General features: G+C 36.6%; 1 protein-coding gene across 6 annotated transcripts in view; it reads right to left on the bottom strand.

Moving 5' to 3' along the window:
* Window positions 1–22518, bottom strand: part of LOC131437966 (guanine nucleotide-binding protein G(q) subunit alpha) — a 63706-nt gene that overhangs the window by 15690 nt on the left and 25498 nt on the right. For 4 of the 6 annotated variants that reach the window (XM_058607677.1, XM_058607676.1, XM_058607673.1 and 1 more), the window contains exons 3-4: window positions 5316–5500; window positions 5098–5252 (exon numbers count right to left, since the gene is read on the bottom strand). In XM_058607677.1, the coding sequence (XP_058463660.1) occupies window positions 5098–5252; window positions 5316–5500 (340 nt within the window). Of the gene's footprint in view, window positions 1–4736; window positions 4866–5097; window positions 5253–5315; window positions 5501–22518 lie in introns of all 6 variants that reach the window. The other 2 variants (XM_058607678.1, XM_058607675.1) reach the window with 1 other exon arrangement.

The raw sequence follows: 22518 nt of genomic DNA, 5'->3' as shown, positions 1-22518 counted from the left end.
TTGACATCCTGTTATTTTTTGCATATTAAGTTAAGCAACAGTTCTATCCATCATTTTATATATTGTTTATGAACAATATAGTAATTTTAGAACACGTCAAACTGTAGTTGAACATACTGGATGGAGATCCGAAATTTCTATATGAATTTTTTCATTACTTGCATCGTGGATGAGCATGGTAGGATAATTCTTGATAAATGTTGGCTTTATCATAATTGACCCTAGCCTCTTCCCGCATAGCGTTTTGGCTATCTGGGCAGCCATGGCGCCACCAGACGGCTACCAAAATTGATTCAGTGACGGTTGTCAAATCCAATTTGACAAAACAAAGTCGCCTGTATCTAAGTTAGCCGAGCGTTTTCATTTTCTCACCTTCGCTGAAAATGTCAAAGATTTATATGTGGAAAAATCCTGGTGGATACGGTTGTATCGTTTGAGTTGTATATCTGGCAGCGGTGAGGCAGGCAGTCGGTAGCCAGAATGTCTGCCAGCCATATTTTTCCAGCTGGCAGCGTTTAATCAGCCATCTGGCAGCCATGCGTATGCGGGTTCTAATACCGTTTTCGTTAATTGATCAGAGCAGCCCGAGAGCTGACGCAGAGTCGCCCAAACAACTTTTGAGATGTTTGTTCTTGCAATCTGGGGTCGCTCTAGATTGTTTTTTTCTTTTTTATGAGTTGTTGTTTAGGGCGAGTACCACGTGTTCGTTTTACTCGGAGTCAGAGTCGCCTGCGTGTAGGTTCGAAAACGAAAACGGTATAAGAATCTCTTCACAAACCGAACTTTCTTCCACGAATGGATGATTCCTTATGGACACCATTGGCTTGATCCTTTCAACTCATTTTCAATTCTTCCGTTCGATCAGTATTATTTATGAAACTTTGTTAGTTATTAGCTTTTACTCAAACAGCTCGCGAATTGAGAATGTGGAACATTGTCTCGCTCTAATTTCGATTTGAAAGAAAATGATGATTCCTGAACCTTAACTTACTTTACCTTCGACTATCGTATTGTTTCATGCAATATCTCCATAGTATATCCGTAAAGGGCATGGCAATTTCTCTGCTTTTAGCAGATAGCTTATATTTCTATTGCATTTCAACCAAACCAAATTTGTCAAGGGTTATCCAGATACTGAACAACAGTTTAGCTAGAGTCCCCCAAGAAGTAATAAAAAAAGAGCTGCCTCAGACCGTAACGGCTTCGGTACCTTAGGATGAATTCGCACATTAGAATTAATTCATTTCCGTTGGAAGTTATCCGTAATTTGTGCTCATTAAATGGTTTCACCCGTAACCTGCGCGCACGCTGCATTAGCAGAAATCTTCTCTCGTCTTGTGTCCTTTTCTAATCCACATTAGATATGATATGACCGAAGTCACCCGTTTTCAAACCCAATTTCGGATAAAAAAGGGGCTTTTTCATTGCCAGTTCTAGGATGAAAAATGTTTTCTTGGCTCCTGATTCTTGGTATTGCTCCTGATTCTTGATATTGATTCTAGATTCTCGATTTTTTCTGCATTTCTGGAACGCAGATAACAGTTTTTATATCAAAAAAGCCATCCTTGTTGATTATTTGAATGATTCCCTATCTGACTGCATGAAAATTGCAACTCTTTATCTTTTACTTCCATAGCATTGGAAATTTGGTTATGAATAGTTCAGGTTGAATATGAATCAATGAATTAACTATCAGATATTTGAAAAGACGAAATGAAGCTTGCGAAAAAGGTAGAATTTTCTTCAATTGGTGAAGTAACAGTTTAGATAAGTTTTGAACTCTTAGCAAGCAAGGATTGACATTGTATCCGACAGAAAGCCTAGAAAATTTAACCTATAAATAAAATAAAACGTCATACTCTCGGATACAATATAAAACCATACATAAAATAAACCTAGATTCCCCAGTGTAATAGTAATGTAGTTGAGCAACCCGTGACACCAAAAGCACCGTCTGGTGTAAAATGGGTGCGTAAATGCTCCTAAAATTCATGTACAAAGTTTCCTGTGCATTTAGCACAACCACAGTAGCATAAATCAAATAAACAGTTTTTTGACAATATCTGTCACAATTGAGCTTGAAAACTAAAAATTTGCTCCAAATTTAGATACCTTATCGTAATACCAATCAAACGAGTCGAAGGTTCTAATAATTCGAATATTCAAGGAGATATCGATATTTTTGTATAGTCGATTTTTTCGCCATATCTCAATAGTTCACCAGGCCACATTGTTTGTATCTCAGGTTATATAAAAGTTATATTTTCAAATATTCTACATGAACGATAATATTTGACTTGTATTCATTTCATTCCGTAGCCTGTAAAGGTTGAAGTTTTAGTTTTGGTATAAAAATTGCTACAATCTAAAATAATACCTATTATATGATATTACACAGCCAAGCATTATTGCTTCAGCAACATCAATGCATTGAGCTCAACAGAGTTGGACATTTTTAGCATTATAAATGACTTACTTAGAAAATAGACGACTTCTTACAATACCCATTTTATTGTATACAACTCGTTTTCATTTCAACACAAAACCCATTGCTGCATAAATTCGCGTCATTATTTGATATGTAATTTTTGATCACGATATAATGCCACCGAGTCCACCGTGTATTTCTCACACCACCTCAATACGAAACAGCAGCGCGCAAGTAAAAGGAAAAGGAAAAGTTTATGTCAACTTTTTCAAATTATGGTTGTTTTACCTAAAATTTTAAAATTTGGAGTTGCATTTTCAGATTCTTTGTGAAACTCTGCTACAAACACTACTTTTCAGTTCTAAAACCATCCCCGTCGAACGGAATAGTAACTGTTTATACATTTCAAAAACCAATTACGGGTCGGCAAAGCCAAATTTTAAAATTCTAAGAATACTTAGTTGTGATAAATTTGATTTCGAAAACTTAAGTGTTTTTGGTTTTTCGAAAATCGGTCTAGTTTTTGAATAATTGATCAAAAACGCGATTCGCGCATTCCGCTACATTTCACCTTAATTGTTCGACTGTAACGTTTTATACCTTATATTGAAAATTATGCATTATCATTGAATTCAAGTGATAACCCTTACATATGAGGTAGAAAATATGTGGATCGATAAGAAAAGGTATCATCTCACTGCTAGGTGGATGAAGCACGTTTTTAAACCTATCCTCTTTAAATTTTCTGCGGGATTTCTAAAATAATCAGAGTTCGGAGGAATACGTATAAAATAAATTATAAATGTGAGTAAGTTTACTGGACATGTAACGCGAATGTTGGACAAAATTTCAATCACAATGATATTAAGCAGAAAACATAGAAGACGACTCAAGATATTTGGAGGAACGTGGAACGTTTTATTTTAAATAGTGAACAGTTATTTGTTTACCAAGTAAAGGTCTAATAAAAACCTAACCTTATTGAATTTGGAAACTCAAAACCTCTAAACGCGATCTTCATCCCACTTATTCTAGGAAACCAGAGTAGAGTAAAAACAATATTTACAGCAGCTTTGAGATTTTATGAGATTAAAAATTTCTATTGAAACCACTGACACTGACAGTAGTGCAATTCTGTATAGGATACAAGTACAATCACACCTTCTATAGATTATTTTAAAGTTTTTTTTCTCTCTCCTACCAAAATTCATATCTAGTCACTAATTTGCATCCTTATCAGTCGATAACCGACGTGTAGTCTACGGAAAACATTCCTATACAGATAATCCTTCTATCAGACCAGCAGTACCCGCATGGGAAGTCAAGCGAAACCTAATGCACACAGACACACAGTACAGAATCATGTGATAGACAGCATCGACAGCGCGCACCCAGCCTCGTCATGCCAGAGATCAAAGGACGGCCGAAAAACTTACATGGAAACGATCGCTGCCGTTACTCAACAAAGCAGCGCAGGCAGATCGATTCGACAACGAGCGCATGGAAAACATTCACAGACAGAGTGACTGCTGGCTGTACTGCACGCGAGGTACACATACAAACGCCGGCGGCCGGACGCTAAGACAAACGTCGAAAACCACCAATGATTTGTGGGAAGCGGGTCGAACTGTTAGTGCGGACTCGAGGTAATAAGTAACTGCGGACGATGGAAAGCGTGCTACCATTTCACGTGAGTGAGAAAAACTGTCAAAATTCCTCGATTTAAGCTGTGTGTGATGGAAACATGTGCTGGTAGCGCCTCTGATGTGAACTCGACTATGTTAAAGCGTACTCAGAATTCTTTTCCATTTCTTAGATGATTGAGAACAACACTGACAACACAAGGCATCCAGATGAAAATGCGAACAAATACAATCACAAAAGAACAAACGGCAATCATCCTCATTGGAAGTGCAGTTTTCCCATTCAAAAAATAAAAACACACTTAGATGCACAGGCACGAATATTTCAGACAATCATGAAGTAAATCAAACAAGTAAAATGATAATTTTGCGTGCAGCTTCGTTCTGGGCATGAGTGAAAGATTAGATCATGATGCACCGAAGAATGGAAGATTAGGAACAATGGATGGTTTTAGTACGATTAGAGTTGGCCGTTATTGAGCGAACATAAACTTGCCATGCTGAACGAGTTGGGTATTAGTTGGTTGTATGGTTGTATGGTTAAAGAACACAGGCACAAAAACAAACAAAATAAAAAGTAAACGCAACAATCGCCCGAAATCAAAACGAAGATTCCATATATCGATAGGGAAACCAAATCGAAGCCATATGATATCAGTGGGTACCTAAACCGGATCTCCTCCAGATCGAAGGGATACTCGATAATTCCTGTCGTGGGCACACGCACTCTCAGAATGTCTTGTTCCGTCGGAAGATAGTTGGTCGCCGCCACACGGTCTATTTCCATAAGGTAACTATTTTAACGTCAAATTGTTCGTAGTGTTGCGAGATGTAAAAAAATTGAACGAATAAATAATTTGTTAAATATGTTGGATACCATACTAGACTAGTGTGCTGCAAGAAATCTATCGTAAACGAGTACTGAAATACGACTACGAAGTGTGCCGACAACCTCCCGGAAGGGAGATTTTATTATTTCCGTGTATAAGACAGGATTCATCAAACCGGAGCACAAAGACTACTTACTATTTGGCTGAATCTGTTAGCTGATACTCTCTCCTCCTGTCGTAGCATTCTTGGATACCGGCTTCGGCCCATAGATCCTTGATTGCTTGAACATATGGCGGTTCGAATGTGGTTACCGTCTCAAAATCTACGCTTCGTATCAGTTCCGCGTGTTCCTAAAACAATCGACAGAATGTAACTCGGTTGGTAGAGCGCAAGAAACAGCAAACCGAACTTACCACATTCGCTGGATCACTGTACTGTATCTTCAGCAGGTCCATCGCCCGAATCATCGACTGCATTGCCATAAAAATATTTTGGTACACTAGTTTGATAAAGCCACGCTTGTCTTCGTCCGAGTAACCGCTACCGTGAATAATTCGCATCTGTTTGATGAATGTAGATTTACCCGATTCACCAGTACCTGTTGGAAGAAATGAAAAACGATAGATTAGTTCATTGGATTATATGCAAAAGTACGAATCTTCCCGAATAAGTAATAAATCAAGACAACTGTAAACAAATTCAGTAGACGGCTAATTTGTTTTCGTCTTGTTCAAAAGAAATAATTGCTAGGAAGGAATGACAGCTCAATTTAAACTGCTACGGCACTGTTGAGTCGAAGACGAAACGCGAAAGAAAATGGCCATTTTTCTCATTTATTAATTTTACACGATTAAAGATTCTCCTAGTTATACAGAACCGGCAAGCTCATTGTTTAGGTAGAAAAATTTCCATTGGTTTTGGTTGTTGATGTCCTGTTAGTAGTTTTCACACAAGGCTCACACGTAGTGAACAGCTTCTTGGTGACAATATTGGAATTTGATCGGTGGATATGCGCTCAGATAGAAGCATTTTTACCAGATTTGAGTCTGAGTTCCAAGAATCATTGCAGTGTTCTGGTCAGAACTCTGAATGAACATTTCAAACTAAACTGTCACATGGCTACTATTCAGCGTGCTGAATATTATTCGTGTGATTTGTGTGAATGAGATTACGTTACTTCATCTCATCTGATGATCCCGCATTGACCCAACTAAGTATCCGGGTTTTTGGTTCTCCATACATGGTTGAGTACGTGTATGGGGAGCTAAAATTGAAGGATATTCTATCATTTCTCACCAAATGCGGTAGGAAACTAAAGTCGGAGGGGCTCATCATTCTTCTTGAAATGAATTATTTTCCGTTATGTCCCAAAAAGGGTTTTTAGCAGATTGTTTGACATCCCTTATGAGGCGTTGAATTTAATTCTGCTCATACATATTGCGAATCGTTCTGCATTCTTCCGGGAGTGCAGAATGGTGTAGCTTTTGTTAAGTCTCTGAGTACTCTCGGGGGTTGGAGGTTCTATTAAATGTGCATTTTGGCACCTGAAGAACGATTTGTTTCTTATTGTTTTGTATTGTTTTTCCACCTCATCCACTTCACAGTTCTCTTTCATGTTCCTTTTATCCTTTCCTTCCTATCAGGAAAATGATGAGAAGCCACGGCAAGGCAGAAATCTCCTGATAACTAGGGGAACGTGCCACTTGAACCGATTTGTTCTGATTCCTGAAAAAGGTATTCTTTTGATCATACTTCACGTAAATAATATTTTTTCATATTCTCACATATAAAAATTTAACGGATTATTTAAATTTAGTACAAATTTTATGGCATATACAGATATACAATCAGATTGGAAAAAGAATGGCAAATCTAAATGCACGCACAAAACGGTAACAATGTATAAAACATTGTGGATATTTTTTGAAACTGTTTTATAAGCAAAGCGAAAACCAGACTAAAGAAATAGCAGACATGAAAAAGTTAAAAAATGGGACTGGCAACTTTCTAGAGAAATTGTTTAACCAAATGAACTACTCTGAATGCGGTTCAGAAAGCATTTTAAATGCGCAGAAATTCCAAACATGTACAACTGTGCACAGCCGAGGCGTGGTTCAATCCAAGACAGAATACATTGAACTACGCCCCGGCCGTACTCAGTTGTACATGTACGGAAGTTCTGCGCAAATGAATTTTGAGCTTCTTATCGTATTCAGCGTGCGTACAAAACACCGTTCATATCGAATTTCACAATGCGGCTCCAGAACACGACTAATAAGAAATCGATCCGTGAGACCATCTGTCATTCATCAAGCTGCAATCTCCGTGGATTTCAGACCGGAATTAATGTAAAAAATGTTCTCTTTTACATTAGAGGAAACACTCATCCAAATACCTGCCATGGTACTCGTAAAAACGAGATTTTAGAGTATCCGATCTGAAGCTCCCATACAAAAAGTTTTGGTTCAAGAAATCGGCTTCGGAGATTTTATTCATAAAAACGGTTTACTTCAAATAAAAAAAACGATTGTTTTGTTGTTTTTAGCATGTAAGACTTTTTGACGTGAATACGTCACACTTTACTACGGCACCTTTTCAAAATTCACTCTGTGCAAGAATGGGCTGAGCTTAATCGTGAAAATCTCTTGTTGTATTCCATGCAGGTACTTAGAGTTTTTTTTTATCATACAATCAAAAATATGTTCAGAAATTTACGATAAAATTATCAGTAGTAGAAGACAACCACAAATAACACGAAATTGGAGATTTCTGAAATGTTTAGTATGAACGAGCATTAAGGTGAAATTGAGCGCTAAAATAAAGCGCGCAAAATCCACACCGTATCAATTGAACGAATCATCGCACAAAGCGTATCGTGCAAAATATCGACACATAGAAATACGGAATATTTTCCGTAATTGAGTACAGTGGGCTTACGACACGTTTTATTCGTTAGTAAAACAAACACTTAAGCTTGATGAGTGGATGTCAAAAATAACTTCGGTTTATCGAAATGTAAATTCCAAGACATTTTATATTTCGCTCCAGTTTGTCAATATTGTTTCAAATCTCTACAAATGGGCATTTTAGAATGAGTTCGACGAGTAGGTCTCAAAAATTTATGGTATTTTGGTATTATTAGAACGAGTATGACAAATATATGTCAAAAAGTGATGGTTGAGGGAATTTTCAAATACAAGATGACGTCTTGCTGGATTGTCAATTGGGATTTGGAAATTGATGCTTTAGAGCATTCCAAAAACCAAGACGGTGATTTCTGATTTATCGCTATGTTTTAAAACTCTCGCCTTAAGTTTGACTCAAATGTTGGTTAATATTGTACACGACCCTTTAAGAAAATTACTGAAAATAGTCTGCATCGTCAAGTTTCAGTTCCACGAGCTAGTAGGCCACTGTACAATTAACAATAAGCGTGATACAGGGTGGGCCATTTAAAGTGGAAGCATTTGTTTCTGAACAAAATATATGAAAAAAAAACATTTCTATTTATTTTGAGTTCAATTATAATTTTGGAGATATGTTACAGCTATCGAGATGACGGCGATTTCACGTCGTATGTTGTCTTTGAGGTGAGCTATGGCCCTTGGCTTACGTTGGCCTTACAATAGCCTCACAAAAAAAGTCAAAAGTCAAAAGCTATGACAATGATCATAACAAATCGATTGTTAGTCGAGCTGTATGGCATGTTGCACCGTCCTGTTGAAACCAGTAGCCATTTAAACCATTTTCACGAACAATGGGCATCACAAAATCATTTTTATCATGGCTCTATAACGATCGCCATTAACAGTTTTTATTGTTCCATCTTCGTGTTGGAAAAAAATAGGGACTAATCACCATATTCGTACATACACCACCCCAAACTGAAACTTTTTGGTCGTATATAGGTTGTTCCTAAATTAATTGAGGATTTTCAGTAGCATAGATACGATAATTTGGCTTATTACCGAATCCATTTAACGTGAAATGTTTCTCATCTGACATAATGATTTTTTGCCAAAAGTTTGTCTTGTTCTCGGCCATTTCATAAACAATGTCAGTGCGTTCTTTTGGTGTGTACTGTTCTATGGTAAAATTGTCTTGGAATGACGCTTCCAACGCGGTATATCATTAGTCGATTTGAAAATTCTGTCAAAAGTCATTGGGTTGTCCGATGATTTCACTTAAATTGGCCCATCCTGTACTATGTCATATGCATGGTAGAGGTAACGATTAAAGCAACTCTAGTTAAAATGTTTATTATTTTGGATAGTGCTTGCGGTGCCATTCTTATTCGTTTTCACGTCAATCCGGTTATGTATGGAATTACCCACCCGCCTTGTTCTCTGAAGCTTTCTGAAACATTATTTACTTTAATTCTTTTTTCAGAGGCTCAAGTTTCGGGTGTATGGTTTCGATCGGTGTAGCTCCAAAAATACTCTGTGTAATGATTTCAAAAATTTTCAAAAGATTCTTGTAATCTATTTTGAAATTGAAACAAAATATGTGATTTTTGTACAGTAGTACAGTAGTCAGTCGTCACTTGTTTTCATTCTAGCCATCGAAAAGGATATTACACCTCGGTGCAATATCCTAAAAGTTGTTACATAAATTCACGTAAACTTTGCGTCTATTTAGCAATTTAAATTGAGCTGCTAGGCTGGTATGGTAGTTCAAATTGAACTATTTCAAGCACTGATGAGACGAAGGCGAAACGGGAAGAAATTTGAAACAAAATATGTGCTTTTTTGTACAAACCATCTCTGTTTAAAATGTTTAAATCGTTGTAACTCTGAAACTGTTTACCGAATAGTAACAATTTCAAATAATCGATTGTGCACTCTGAAAAAAAATCAATACTGAATGTTTTTTTCTATAATCTAATCAGGAATTAGAACAATTTGGCTCAAATGGCTAGTTCCACTTGATGTTTGGAGATCTGTGCCCTTTTTGTATTTGATGAAAGATTTCGTTTTAAATGAAAAAGTAAAACAGTATGGAGCCATTAGCGAAACTTTGAAAAATTTCATTGATCACTTGATTCATTCTATAGATTAAGAGTAATGAATTCTTTGAAAGTAGTGTTTCTTATAGATAAAGTTCTGATCTAACAAGTCAGGTTCGCTTCATATCCGAGCATTTCGTTTTGATTCACAAAAACTCAAGAAAAATTGTGACTGATGCTATTTGTTTCGACATACAGCCACAGCAGGATCGGGATGGTCCTAGGATGTGGTTTCCTCGCCGAAATAGCTCAATTGTAATGAGAGGATTCGGATTTTTCTCGGCAACTACCAGTAATTCCATTAGTACTGTTTTTGGACTCAACTTTTACTAAACTACCAGTGATAGTCTCGCGATGTCAGCTCATCACGGATAAAAAATCCTTTCTTTCTTTATTGCGAAATATTCGAAAACGGATCACGACGTCTTCACACGGTGAAAGCTTTACCGGAAGTTATGCCGCACTACCAATGCCGCATTATGACAGCAAATAATCGCTAATTGGCTTTTCAATCGCACTTAAGACTAAATTCAGGCCGACTTTGGCAAAATATGCGGCTATTCATATATAATGCTTATTTATGACTGGTATGCATTCTGAAAGCTGTATTATGATTGATTTACAACAGATGAGCTTTCAGAATGCAGATACAGAGCTGTAAGCATTTTCGGTGCTCATAAAAGGCTATTTTAATGCCATTATTAGTGCTTACTGGTTACCTGGGTAATGTCGATGTTTTGATGGAGTTTCTTTGCACCTTATGCGCACTAAGCACCTGAATGATCGACGTAAGACGTGTCATTTCTTTCGGTCGCTCTAATTCGCAACGAAAAAAAAAACATTACAGCTACACTATCTACAGTTCATCACTCATACTCCATGTCGGCTGGTCCCAATACTGTTTAATGTTGTGTGCTATCACCGCTATTAAAACGTGATAAGCTTTTGACTTATGTTGCTGTAGTCTACATATATTCAGAGTAATGCTTCTTCTTATTCGGCTTAAAGATAAGACAATTTTGTACGGTATCACTTCAAATATGGTGGTTGGTGGGACAGTTTTGTACTTTCACATCAAAGTCAATTCAAAGTTTGCAGGGTATAACTAAATAGACATTTACCTTAGCAAGTTTGAAAAATATTTGCAATGAACCTGGTCGAGTATAAGTCACACAGTATAGCGGGAGTGAATAGCTTATCAACTAAAATGTTTACATTTAGCCCGGTGGAATTCCGGTTACTTATCACCCGCTAAATTATTATTCTAGACAGACTTATCTCCGCGTTCGGCAGGCAAGATTCAATGATTTATTTGTTCAAGTCTGTGAGATGAGAGATCCCGTCAAATGTCTCGGTTTTTTTTCTTCTGTGAATGTTGCCACGAATCAAAGTAGTGCAGTATTTAGCTAGCATAGAACGATGAAGCGGCGGTAGTAGAACAACATCTTTAGGACAGCAGACGTGATGTCTCGTTTATAGTCTTGGGACATTATAACAAGCAAACAATATCATCCGATGCCTAGCTCCGTCATGGTTTGCGACCAACCAAGTCTACTTTTAGCCTCAGTCTGTCCCTAATAGCAGTGGCACACACTTGCTGTCCATCTGACTCGCTGGTAGCATCATAAACAACAGCATAGTAAACAAATCATTAGCATACAGCCATCAAAACCCAGCGTACAATACGGCACTAATCGATTTCTCGTTGGATGGCGCTAATAAGAGACCGGTGTCCCGAACAAAGTAAACAAATACACACAGGCTGGTAGAATGCACAATTTGATTGTGCTAAATCTTGAAATGGAGTGCGACTACTTCATGTGACTCGAGTCAGATAGCAACGGCCAATGTTTATCTAACTACGGACAAACACGAACCACTCGAAATAGGACCTCACGCATCTGAGTGAATTTTATCGAATGATTCAAGAATACTGTTTATGTGACCGGCCGTCTTCGTCCATCTGATTATTTCATTGCTAATTGAAAAGATTCATTTGATCGATTCTGGTTGAAATTAATTTTTCAACTGATTTTCATAAAACTAGTTGAATCGCCTGGGTACCATGAGCCAAATGTCCTATGTTCGAGCCCCGAAGAACTGAAAAAATTTTTGATAAATCCAGCTTAAAGTAATGAAAAAGAATTATAAGAATCCATTCGTAAAGTAATTTCGTGGCCGGAATTTCTCTTTGAAACGAATCACAACAGCTAGCCTTCAAGCTCGAATCATAACTCCCGCAGCATTCCTTTACGACATGATTACACGGTTAAACATTGAAACGATTGAAACGACTTAAACAATGAGAATCTATCTTACCTCAAATTCTACAGGTTAAGAAGAACTTACAGAATGTTGAGAGCCTAGAAATAAGTTTCCAACGTTTTACAAGACGTAAGGCTGTCAGTATAAGTGGTAATAAATGTTATGTTTTATATGTGAGCTTGGTATCAGTCTCAGCTTGCTGTCATACCTCGTCCGAGACAGTTGACAAAATAAGCCATTTACGGGCGAAGCGACAGAAACAATGAACAATACACTGTGTGAACAATGCGACGATTTCGTAATGAGATAACCTAACGCTTTCGACCTTCGGCACAATAAAATGAAAACTTGCTTGAGAAGTGAAATCATCTCGATTTAAGGCAGGTATATTTGCTTCAACTGAATAAAACGAATAGTGTTATATACGTTCAAGAGCTTTACAAGAATAAAGCACCTTCAAAGAATCCATCATGCGTAACAACAAGGAATGTCTGCTTCCGCAAACAACGAACGCAACTTGAGGAAACATTAAAATAAGACAGGAAAACCCCGCAACGATGTTTCCAAAAACAGCGACACCGAATCAATGGACGAAGGCAAGATTAGTGTATCATTGCCTCTTTTTTTATTCGCTGGATAGTAATGATAGCACCTCTCACTCATGGAAAAAAGTAACAACAAGTTGTAGTAGATGGTAAACTGCCTTAAGAAATAAACGTATTTATTAAAAAAAAGTTGTAGTAGTTCCTTTATTATTATGAGCTTGGCCACGTTGAGGGCTGAGGCCAGTGTGTTTTAGGGCGTTTTAGAGGGCTATTTTGCACGCTTCAAATCTGATTTTCTCAGAAATGGTGACGAATATCAAAAAACCCAACTAACAATCTCTTAGATAATTAGTTTAGATTATTGTGTGCAAATTTCAGAATGATTCATTGACATTAGCGGTCGGGAAAGTCTTTTTTTCTGAAGGAAGAATTGCATAGCTGAAAACACCGTCTTTCAACTTGTTCATTGAATATCTCGCCTTCAAAAACATGGATCAAAAATCTATCCTGACAATGTCTAGATAATTTAATTTAGATGCGATTAGTGCATAAAAACATATATGTTGTCGCGATAAAAATGAAGTGAATGTTATTTTTGTGAAGGTAAGTGGATTTCTATGCAAGCGCCATTTTTTTCTGCTCCAGTTTCCTGGAAACGTAACGAAACATGAGATAGAAATAAAATCGGTTCAGCAAGGTTGCCAAACAAGCGGATTTTAAGTGATATAGTCAAACTTGTAACCGAAAATATCAAAACTTTCTTGGCCACCCGGCCACATCATTTTGCACATTTTCCAGAGAGAACGGAGGAAAAAGGTAATACGCAGAGCGAGCCACGTGGTTATACGCGTTATTCAATTTATTCTGGAAGTTATGAGACTTCATCTATGCAAATCTGATACTGTGAAGAAGCAAGAACTCGGCGCACAGACCCAAGATTTCTACTTCGGTTGACTTAAAAACTTGACAAACCATTCTTGAAATGTTGTTTATTATAACAAAATACAAAAGAAAAAATATGATTATTGAAAATTGTTAGACTTTACGGGCTCCCTAGAACAATAAATTGTTTCTTTCGATTTTATAGACAATGCAATTTAAACGCGTTTTTCTCGAAAGCAGGTTTTGGAAGTCCGTGTCCATCGTCATTCGAAAACTACTTGATCAATTATTTTCAAATTTCGTACACCCTTTTTACATGTAAAATACTAGGTCCCAACGACTTTAAACAACCACCAAAAATTCAAATAATTAAAAAAAAATCTTTTGAATTTGAACATCTGTTTCAACAGAATTCGAAGCCGAATCATATCGTACAGATCCATTACATGACTGGTGCTACGAACCTACGGACACTAAGAATCCTTCCACGTCGGGGCTCAAGCATACGACAAGTGGCTTGTAAGACCAGTCGGATAATTGATCCAGGCTTTTTCGTGAAGTAAGCTTTCGTTATCGATAGTCGGAAAACGTTCGAGAGAACATCAGATCCTAAGCAGACTTTCGCGGTTTGAAGATTTGTACGTATTTGTGGATGAAATGCGTAAGAAGTGATGCGATATTTCTAAGTGTTATGTAACTTGTAATGTAACCGTACCGTTGATCATATCAGCTTTACCATTCATCAACAATTCCATTTAAATGCATTGGTTAAAAGAATAAGATGAAAATTCGTTTATTTGCTTCTAAATTTTGTGTCTATACACCAGAAGTAAACACATAAACAAACCACTGATAGTTGTCAAAATTAGTTCATTTTGTTCATTTTTGTGAGGTTATGTCATGTTCGCGCAAAACCTAATTGTACTTTTTTACATTTATTTTAATATAAAATTTCTTCATGGTACCGAAACGAAGGTGTTTCGTTGCAAAACAATGAGGTAAATCATCTAGTGAGATGATTATTTGTTCAATTGTCCTATGTTTCACAGCGAACGAACGAACGAAGAAAGTGAAACACTCTTATAGAAGGACCTGAGGGGACAATATGATAGTGGCCAGTTGGTTTTCACATATCAAAACTTGCTTGGGTGTAGGGCTATTGTACCAAGAATCATCACATTAGTAGAGTTGTCATGTTATTTCACCGATTACTCGACTTTCAGTCAACGAATTGTGATAAAATCGAACGCAAAATCTTTGCTTCGGCTCTAAGAAGCAGAAAATTATTTCGAAAATTGTGCAATACTGCTGTTATAGCGAGGCATAAAACTCGAAGCGACTGCAACTAATTTCATCTTACTATTAAAGTCGAACAGAGACTGAGAGCTGATCTCCCTTCAACCAATGGGGTTCGTATATGAGATTACTACTGAAGCTGAGATGAATGGGGGCACCGTTATCTTATATGCTCATAAAGAGGTAAACATTTCAAATATCTTCAAGTAGGGTAGAATAATTCTGTAAACTCGAAAGCAGTCTGCGGAAGTTTAATATGAAGAGTGGAGCACGACATTTGTTTACTTAGTAAGCAAAAACAAAGAAAAAATCTGTTAATTTTGACGAATACAGACCTGGCATCTGACATGTGACCAGTTGAATTTCGTTGGTGACCAGCGACTCATACTTCGATTGAAGAACACGTAAGAAGGAATCGGCTTCGGCGGGGGATATTTGAAAGTTTCTGATTGATTTAGATGAAAAAAAAACACTATCGTAACTCAGCGTTTGCGATGATGCTCGGATATTCATGGGCAGTTGAGTTTTACTTGAATCGAAATGTGCATTTGAGTCTAGTGTCTGAGTAATATTTCTCAGTTTTAAATATTCAACCAGATTTGAACAAATTGTCGGAATTTTTCGGTTGTTCGAAAAAAGAATTCCTACTGTAACTCAAACATTTTGCTTAATCGCTTTAAATTGAAAATTTTGATCGGATAACTGCTACTGAGCATATCTCGCATCCTGCTTTCGTTAATGAAAGTGTGGAAAACCGAAAATTTCGAAACAAGGTATCTTCAGTGAAGAAAGGATACAATGGGCAAAGTAATAGAAGATCCATCTTCCTTTTTTTCAAGTGAATAGCAAATCGTGACTCACGGGCGCCATGACATTCAAGACCGTGGCAATTTTTTACTTATCAAAATAGAATATTTTATACACGGTTCGGTTCGATGACCGGACTCATTTTCGTGCAAATAGGAAAACGATCCAATACCACGCACTACACACAGACTAGATATCGATTAAACGATGGCTTGTTGGTTGGTGCTTTTCTCTACTCAGCAACAACGTTCACCGTTCTTGAGCCTTCGCTAGTACCGGTATACAAATCCGTCATGTTAGCTATCGGAACGTGCCCAAGTGGAACCTTTTTTTTCCTGCAAACATTTCACACCAAAGCGCAAAATCATTCATTCTTTTCCTTCCGTTCATACAACTTCTCGCCAGAACAGAGCACATTTTCATTCACTAAAATGACAGTAGCTGGGACATGTAATCTCAATGTTTTTCCTCGCCTTCGATTGAGCAAGGTGCTACCGAAGAGAGACGATTCTAGCATTTCGCCAGAATGCAAGGCATCGGAGGACATATTTTGTCGATTCTGGATTGTGCCAGTAGAATCCGATTCTCGGCACCAGTCGAATCAATGAAGCTGTGTGTATGTTTAGCCGTCGCCGCCGCCGCCGTTGTCGTCGTCGTCTTGGTCAATTCTTTTCCAAAAATCTGTGAAAGCATAACAAGAAAAACGATGCTCAAGAGAGCACATGCGCACAAGCACTGTTTGCCTTGCTAATGTCTCGTTTGACACTTTCGACATACCCGGCAGGGAGTAGCCGGGGTGATGGCTTCAATGATTTGGCTAGACGCGAGACAGGATCGAATATTATCAATAATTATTTCTGGGGCTTGTGCTACTACTTCAATGAGAGTAAGGTTGGTTTGGATGGATAGTACACTTTATGAGCTCAATTCAATTAGGAAGATTGGTTGTTTCAAAAACATTTACTACTACACATGTTCTGGTAAAGTAATAAATGATCATAGTTTCTTTACTCGTATGTTTGTTAGTAAATGCTTTTAAAGGAATTAAACATACAGTTCTATTAAATTCGAGAAATTTTGAGTCAAAATTAAATGTTGTTTCATAAAAATCTACATCTGATTAAGATATAGAACACGGAAATAATAATAACTATGTCTATACTAGAGTGGAGGTTAATTGCCGATTTCAGTTTTCCAGTTTTTTTTTCCGGTTTGTGAGATAAAAAAATCCCGGTTTTTGGAATAGGTTCAAATCGCCTCTGTTTAATTTTTTTAATATTCCTTCAATTTAAGCTTTGCACAGATATCCCTTGTCCAAAAAATTTTATTATAATAGATATCCGCTAATTGAGGTTTGAAATACTGTTCGGGTATCTCAATGTATAAATAGAAAAAAAATTCATTCTAAGGGTTGCACGTAAACGATTTGTTCTTAGCGTAATCGATTTGTTCTTAAGGCAAGTCGGTGTTGAACAGTCGTTCGCACCGCACGCGTATAGCTCTTGGCTCCTGGAAATCTTTTCTAGCTACCTAGAGTTTCATTGATTCAAGGCTTCAGTCTTTTTCAAGGCTACCTGAATCACTAACATTTAAAGACTAACAATTCTAATTGTTAAATTGATATTCTAATATAATCAGTCTCTTTCCAGACTAAGAAATTATCAGCCTTTTTAAGGCTAGCTATTCAAAGAACTATTCTTCGAACTAATCAGTCTTTATTAAGACTACCACAAAATCAGTCTTCATTAAGACTTTTCCAAACTAGGAGTCTAATCGAAGACTAATTTAGCCTAGTTAATTTAATTTCAAATTTCATTCATTTCAAAAATGCCTGCGTCCAACCTGAATTCTGAATCCGATTGTAGCGACATAAAAGAAAATTCTTCAAAAATTCCCTAAATGAACGCTTGTCGTTCTGGGAAAAAACAACAATCTATGCCACCAGTGACGGTGATGATTCCGACTTCAGAGCATTCCGTACTGAGCTTTTCACTTTTCTCCCGGAAGTAAAAGTCTCATTTCTAGTCGGACGAAGAGGTGAATGTCGAGTCTTGGTTGATGGATTGGAAAATTACGAACGTCTTATCCGATATTTGTCCGAGAAACTTCATAAATTTTATTCATATGATATAAAATCAGACAGACCCTTCGAGGCTGTCTTGAAAGGCTTATCAAATGATCAAAGTACTGATGAAATTAAAAATGAAATAAAAGAATTGCTTGGTCCCAAGTAATATTTATGAAAAAAAGAGCGAATGGTACTTCTAAACCACGCTCTGGATTTTCCCATGAACTTTACCTAATACACTTCAATCGAAGTGATGTAAACAATTTGAAAACTTTAGAAAAAGTACGTTTTATTTCCCACATTAAAATTCATTGGGAACATTATAAACGGCATAATCGTATTGCAAACTTAACGCAATGCCGTCGTTGCCAAGGCTTCGGCCATGGAACCAAAAATTGTCATATGGATATACGGTGTTTGAATTGTGGTAAATCGCATTCGAAAGACGTTTGTCCAATGAATGAAACCACTGATAAATTTTCATGTTCAAATTGCAATGGAAATCATAAATCCAACTATTTGAAATGTCTTGTCAAGGAAAAAATTTTAAACGCTCGTTCGCTTAGACAACAAGTCAAATGAACGACCTTAAATTTACAGAACATACCTGAAAATCAAAAAACCGTTACAAATGCCACGCCCAATTCTTCTAAGGCACTTATTTCTTCGAATTTAAAACAAAAAACAGGTACGCCTGCCAATTCGTCTTCTAACGAAAACAACCTCGATCGACCTCGTCATCATCTTCTTCTAATGTCAGTTATGCCAGTATAACAGGTAGAAATCTACCACTTAATTATTCTAATGTAAATAATCAAAACACAGGACCGCCTTGCAGTTCATCTTCTAACGAAAACAATTTATTAATAGGTAGATCGGCCATATCATCTTTTTCTAATGGCAGTCTACCTACAAATATTCCTTCAATGCCATTCGCTTCTTTAAATGAAGTTGATTTAGGCGATATAACTGAAAATAAAATGATCTACCTACAAGATCAACTTTTTCAAATGATCATCCGAATGAATTCGACTTCATCACTTTTTGAAGCATTTCAAATCGGATGGCAATTTGCAAATAATATTATAATGAATTTAAAATTTAACAGTGATGTTAAATAATTATTTGAATATTTTAAATTCGAATGCTCAATCTTTGAAATCGAGTGAAGATGAATTTTATAATTTCCTCAAAGTTCACAAAATTCATATTGCCATTGTGACAGAAACTTTTCTTAAACCAAATGTCAAATTGAAAAGTAATCCACATTATGTGGTTCATCGATTTGATAGGTTTACTGGAATGGGTGGTGGAGTTGCCATTTTTGTCCAACGGCAAATTAAACATCGAATTTTACCTTCTTTCAATACTAAAGTTATTGAAAGCTTGGGAATCGAAGTTGAAACCATTCATGGAATTTATTTCATCGCTGGAGCATATTTGCCATTCCAATGCACCGGTGAACAATTAAATTTCTTTAAAGGCGATTTGCAAAAACTCACAAGATATCGACCGAAATTTTTCGTAATAGGGGACTTAAATGCTAAGCATGTCCAGTGGAATTGTAGGCAAAATAACAGTAATGGTAAAATACTTCATAATCAACTCTCAGCTGGTTACTTCACAGTTCTTCATCACAGTAATCCGACTTGTTTCTCTTCCGTGAAAAACCCGTCTACAATTGATCTGGTTCTAACGGATCAAAGTCACATTTGTAGTGAACCGATTACACATGCTGACTTTGACTCAGATCATCTTTCTGTGACATTCAGACTTTCCAACGAAGCTTTAATTAATCCAATTAGTTCTATATTCAACTATCATAGAGCTAATTTGTTGGATTACAGATCTCACATTGAAAATCATGTGGATCATGAAATTATTTTAGAAAATTCTGCGAACATCGACACAGCAATTGATAATTTGAATCATTGCATTATCGAGGCTAGAAATCTTTCAGTTCCCAAAGCTCCAACTAAATTAAATTCTCCTAACATCGATGACAATCTTCAACTGCTCATTCGGTTGAAGAATGTTCGCCGACGACAATATCACCGTTCTCGTGATCCTGCTATGAAAAACATAGTTAAGGATTTACAAAAAGAAATTGAACATAGATTTACTCTTTTGCGAAATGAAAATTCCGCTAAAGAAGTTGAACTTCTTAATCCATATTCTAAACCTTTCTGGAAACTTTCTAAGGTTCTTAAGAAATCTCAGAAACCAATTCCTGCTCTCAAGGAAGGAAATCAAATACTTCTTACAAATGGCGAAAAAGCTCAAAAACTTGCTCAGCAGTTCGAGAGTGTCCACAATTTTAATTTGAACGTTGTGAGTCCTATTGAAAATGAAGTCTCACTGAAATATGAGCATATTTCAACCCAAGTGTTATCACAAGATGACATTATTGAGACGAATTTTGATGAAATTAAATCAATTATTAGGAAACTTAAAAACATGAAGGTTCCTGGTAATGATGGGATTTTTGATATTCTTATTAAAAATCTTCCCAATGTTGCCTTGAGACTCCTGGTTAAAATTTTCAACAAGTGTTTTTCATTAGTTTACTTCCCAAAAAGATGGAAAAACGCAAAAGTAATTCCTATCCTGAAACCTGATAAAAATCCAGCAGAAACATCAAGTTATCGACCAATTAGCTTACTTTCTTCTATCAGTAAACTTTTTGAAAAAAATATCTTGTTGAGAATGATGTCTCATATAAATGAGAATTCAATTTGTTTACCAGAGCAGTTTGGATTTCGTCATGAACATTCAACTACTCATGAACTTGTCAGAGTAACGAACATGATAAAAGCAGATAAATCTTCTATGTTATCCACTGGAGTTGCTCTTCTAGACATAGAAAAGGCATTCGACAGTGTTTGGCACAAAGGTTTAATAGCAAAAATGTCTGATGTCCTGCTTCCTATTCATTTGATCAAAATTATTTAACTGATCGTACTCTTCAGGTTAGCTATCAGAATTGTAAATCTGAATTGCTACCCGTACGAGCCGGTGTTCCGCAGGGTTCGAGCGTAGCTCCAATCTTGTATAATATTATCACTTCTGATCTTCCAAATCTACCCGTTGGTTGTCAGAAATCGCTATTCTGTGACGACACAAGTCTGTTAGCCACAGGTAGAAATCTAAGAGTGATCTGCAGTCGCCTACAAAGAAGTTTGAATATTTTCAGTGATTATCTGTCAAAATGGAAAATTAAACCAAATGTAGCAAAAACGCAATTAATTATCTTTCCTCATAAGCCAAGAGCTTCTTTTCTTAAACCAAACAATAATCACATTCTCAAATTGAATGGCTTGGAATTGACATGGTCTGATCACGCTAAATACTTAGGTTTAACGTATGACAAAAAACTCACTTTCAAGGATCACATTGAAAAAATTCAGGCAAAGTGTAATAAATATATTAAATGTTTATATCCTCTTATAAACAGAAATTCTAAGCTCTGTCTAAAAAACAAATTGTTAATTTATAAACAAATTTTCAGACCAGCCATGCTTTATGTAGTACCAATTTGGTCAAGTTGTTGTTCCACCAGGAAGAAAACGCTTCAAAGGATTCAAAATAAAATACTGAAAATGTTTTTGAAGCGTCCTCCCTGATTTAGTACAAATGAGTTACACAGACTCACAAATATAGAACCATTAGATGTAATGTCTCATAATATTATAAGCAAATTCCGACAAAAATCGATTCAATCTTCAATTGAATCGATTCGTTCTCTGTATTAGTTAGTAAGTTAGTATATAAGTTCCTTTTCCTCATTACACAATACAAGTAGGTTTAGAATTTTTCCTACACAAAAATCTCAGAATTGCGAAAGCAAATGATGTCCTAATGGTAACAACCAAATCATATATATAATAGGGCTGAAAAGTCACCACTTGTGGCTGAACACCCAATTTAACTCATAATAATTTAATTTTAACTCATATTCCAATAAATAGTTATTTAAAAAGAAAAACGTTTTCGTTAGGCACGTCAGCAAAGACATGGCACTTCGTTGCCAATTAATAAGTGTTTTGCAAATAGCATTAACTTTACGTCTGCTTAGCGGTTCAAGTTGAATCGTTCAAGTTTGCATTAAGCAGTTCAATTTGAACTGCTCTGCACTGACGAGTCCAAGACGAAACGTAAATAAAAGTAAAAACGGTTATGTGCCATAAGCACAAACTTAGGTTTACCCCTAAATGAAATAAAACAGTGCCTAAACGACATATTGAATAATAATTATAAAATCACTATAGTCTGGGTCCCGGCTCAGTGTTCCATTCCAGGCAATGAAAGAGCCGATATTTTAGCCAAATGTGGTGCCATTGAGGGCGTCTCGTCAAAGAACACTTGCCAGCTGGCAAGCTTCTTGAGATAGAGATGATCTGGGTCGATGGATGCACTCAACTATTCCTAAAATATCGACATAGGCATGGTTCAGGGGACTGGATGTGGGTATGGATTTCATTCGTGTGATGTCCAGACTTATGTCCAATCACTACACGTTAGACGCACATCTCCTTCGAATTGGACTCTTCGAAACTAATCATTGTGCTTGTGGCGAAGGTTATCGAGATATTGATCATGTCGTTTGGACATGCGTGGAGTATCGTGATGTCAGGTCTCAACTTATAAATTCTTTGCGTACCCAAGGTAGACTATCCAATGTCCCAGTTCGTGACATTCTTGCTTATCGTGACCTTCCTAACATGAAACTTTTTCATCATTTCAAAAAG

The sequence above is a fragment of the Malaya genurostris genome, chromosome 3, assembly GCF_030247185.1.
Source record: "Malaya genurostris strain Urasoe2022 chromosome 3, Malgen_1.1, whole genome shotgun sequence".
Classification (NCBI taxonomy): domain Eukaryota; kingdom Metazoa; phylum Arthropoda; class Insecta; order Diptera; family Culicidae; genus Malaya; species Malaya genurostris.
Note: the sequence above shows the minus strand (reverse complement) of the source record. Positions and strands in the feature narration are given on the sequence as shown.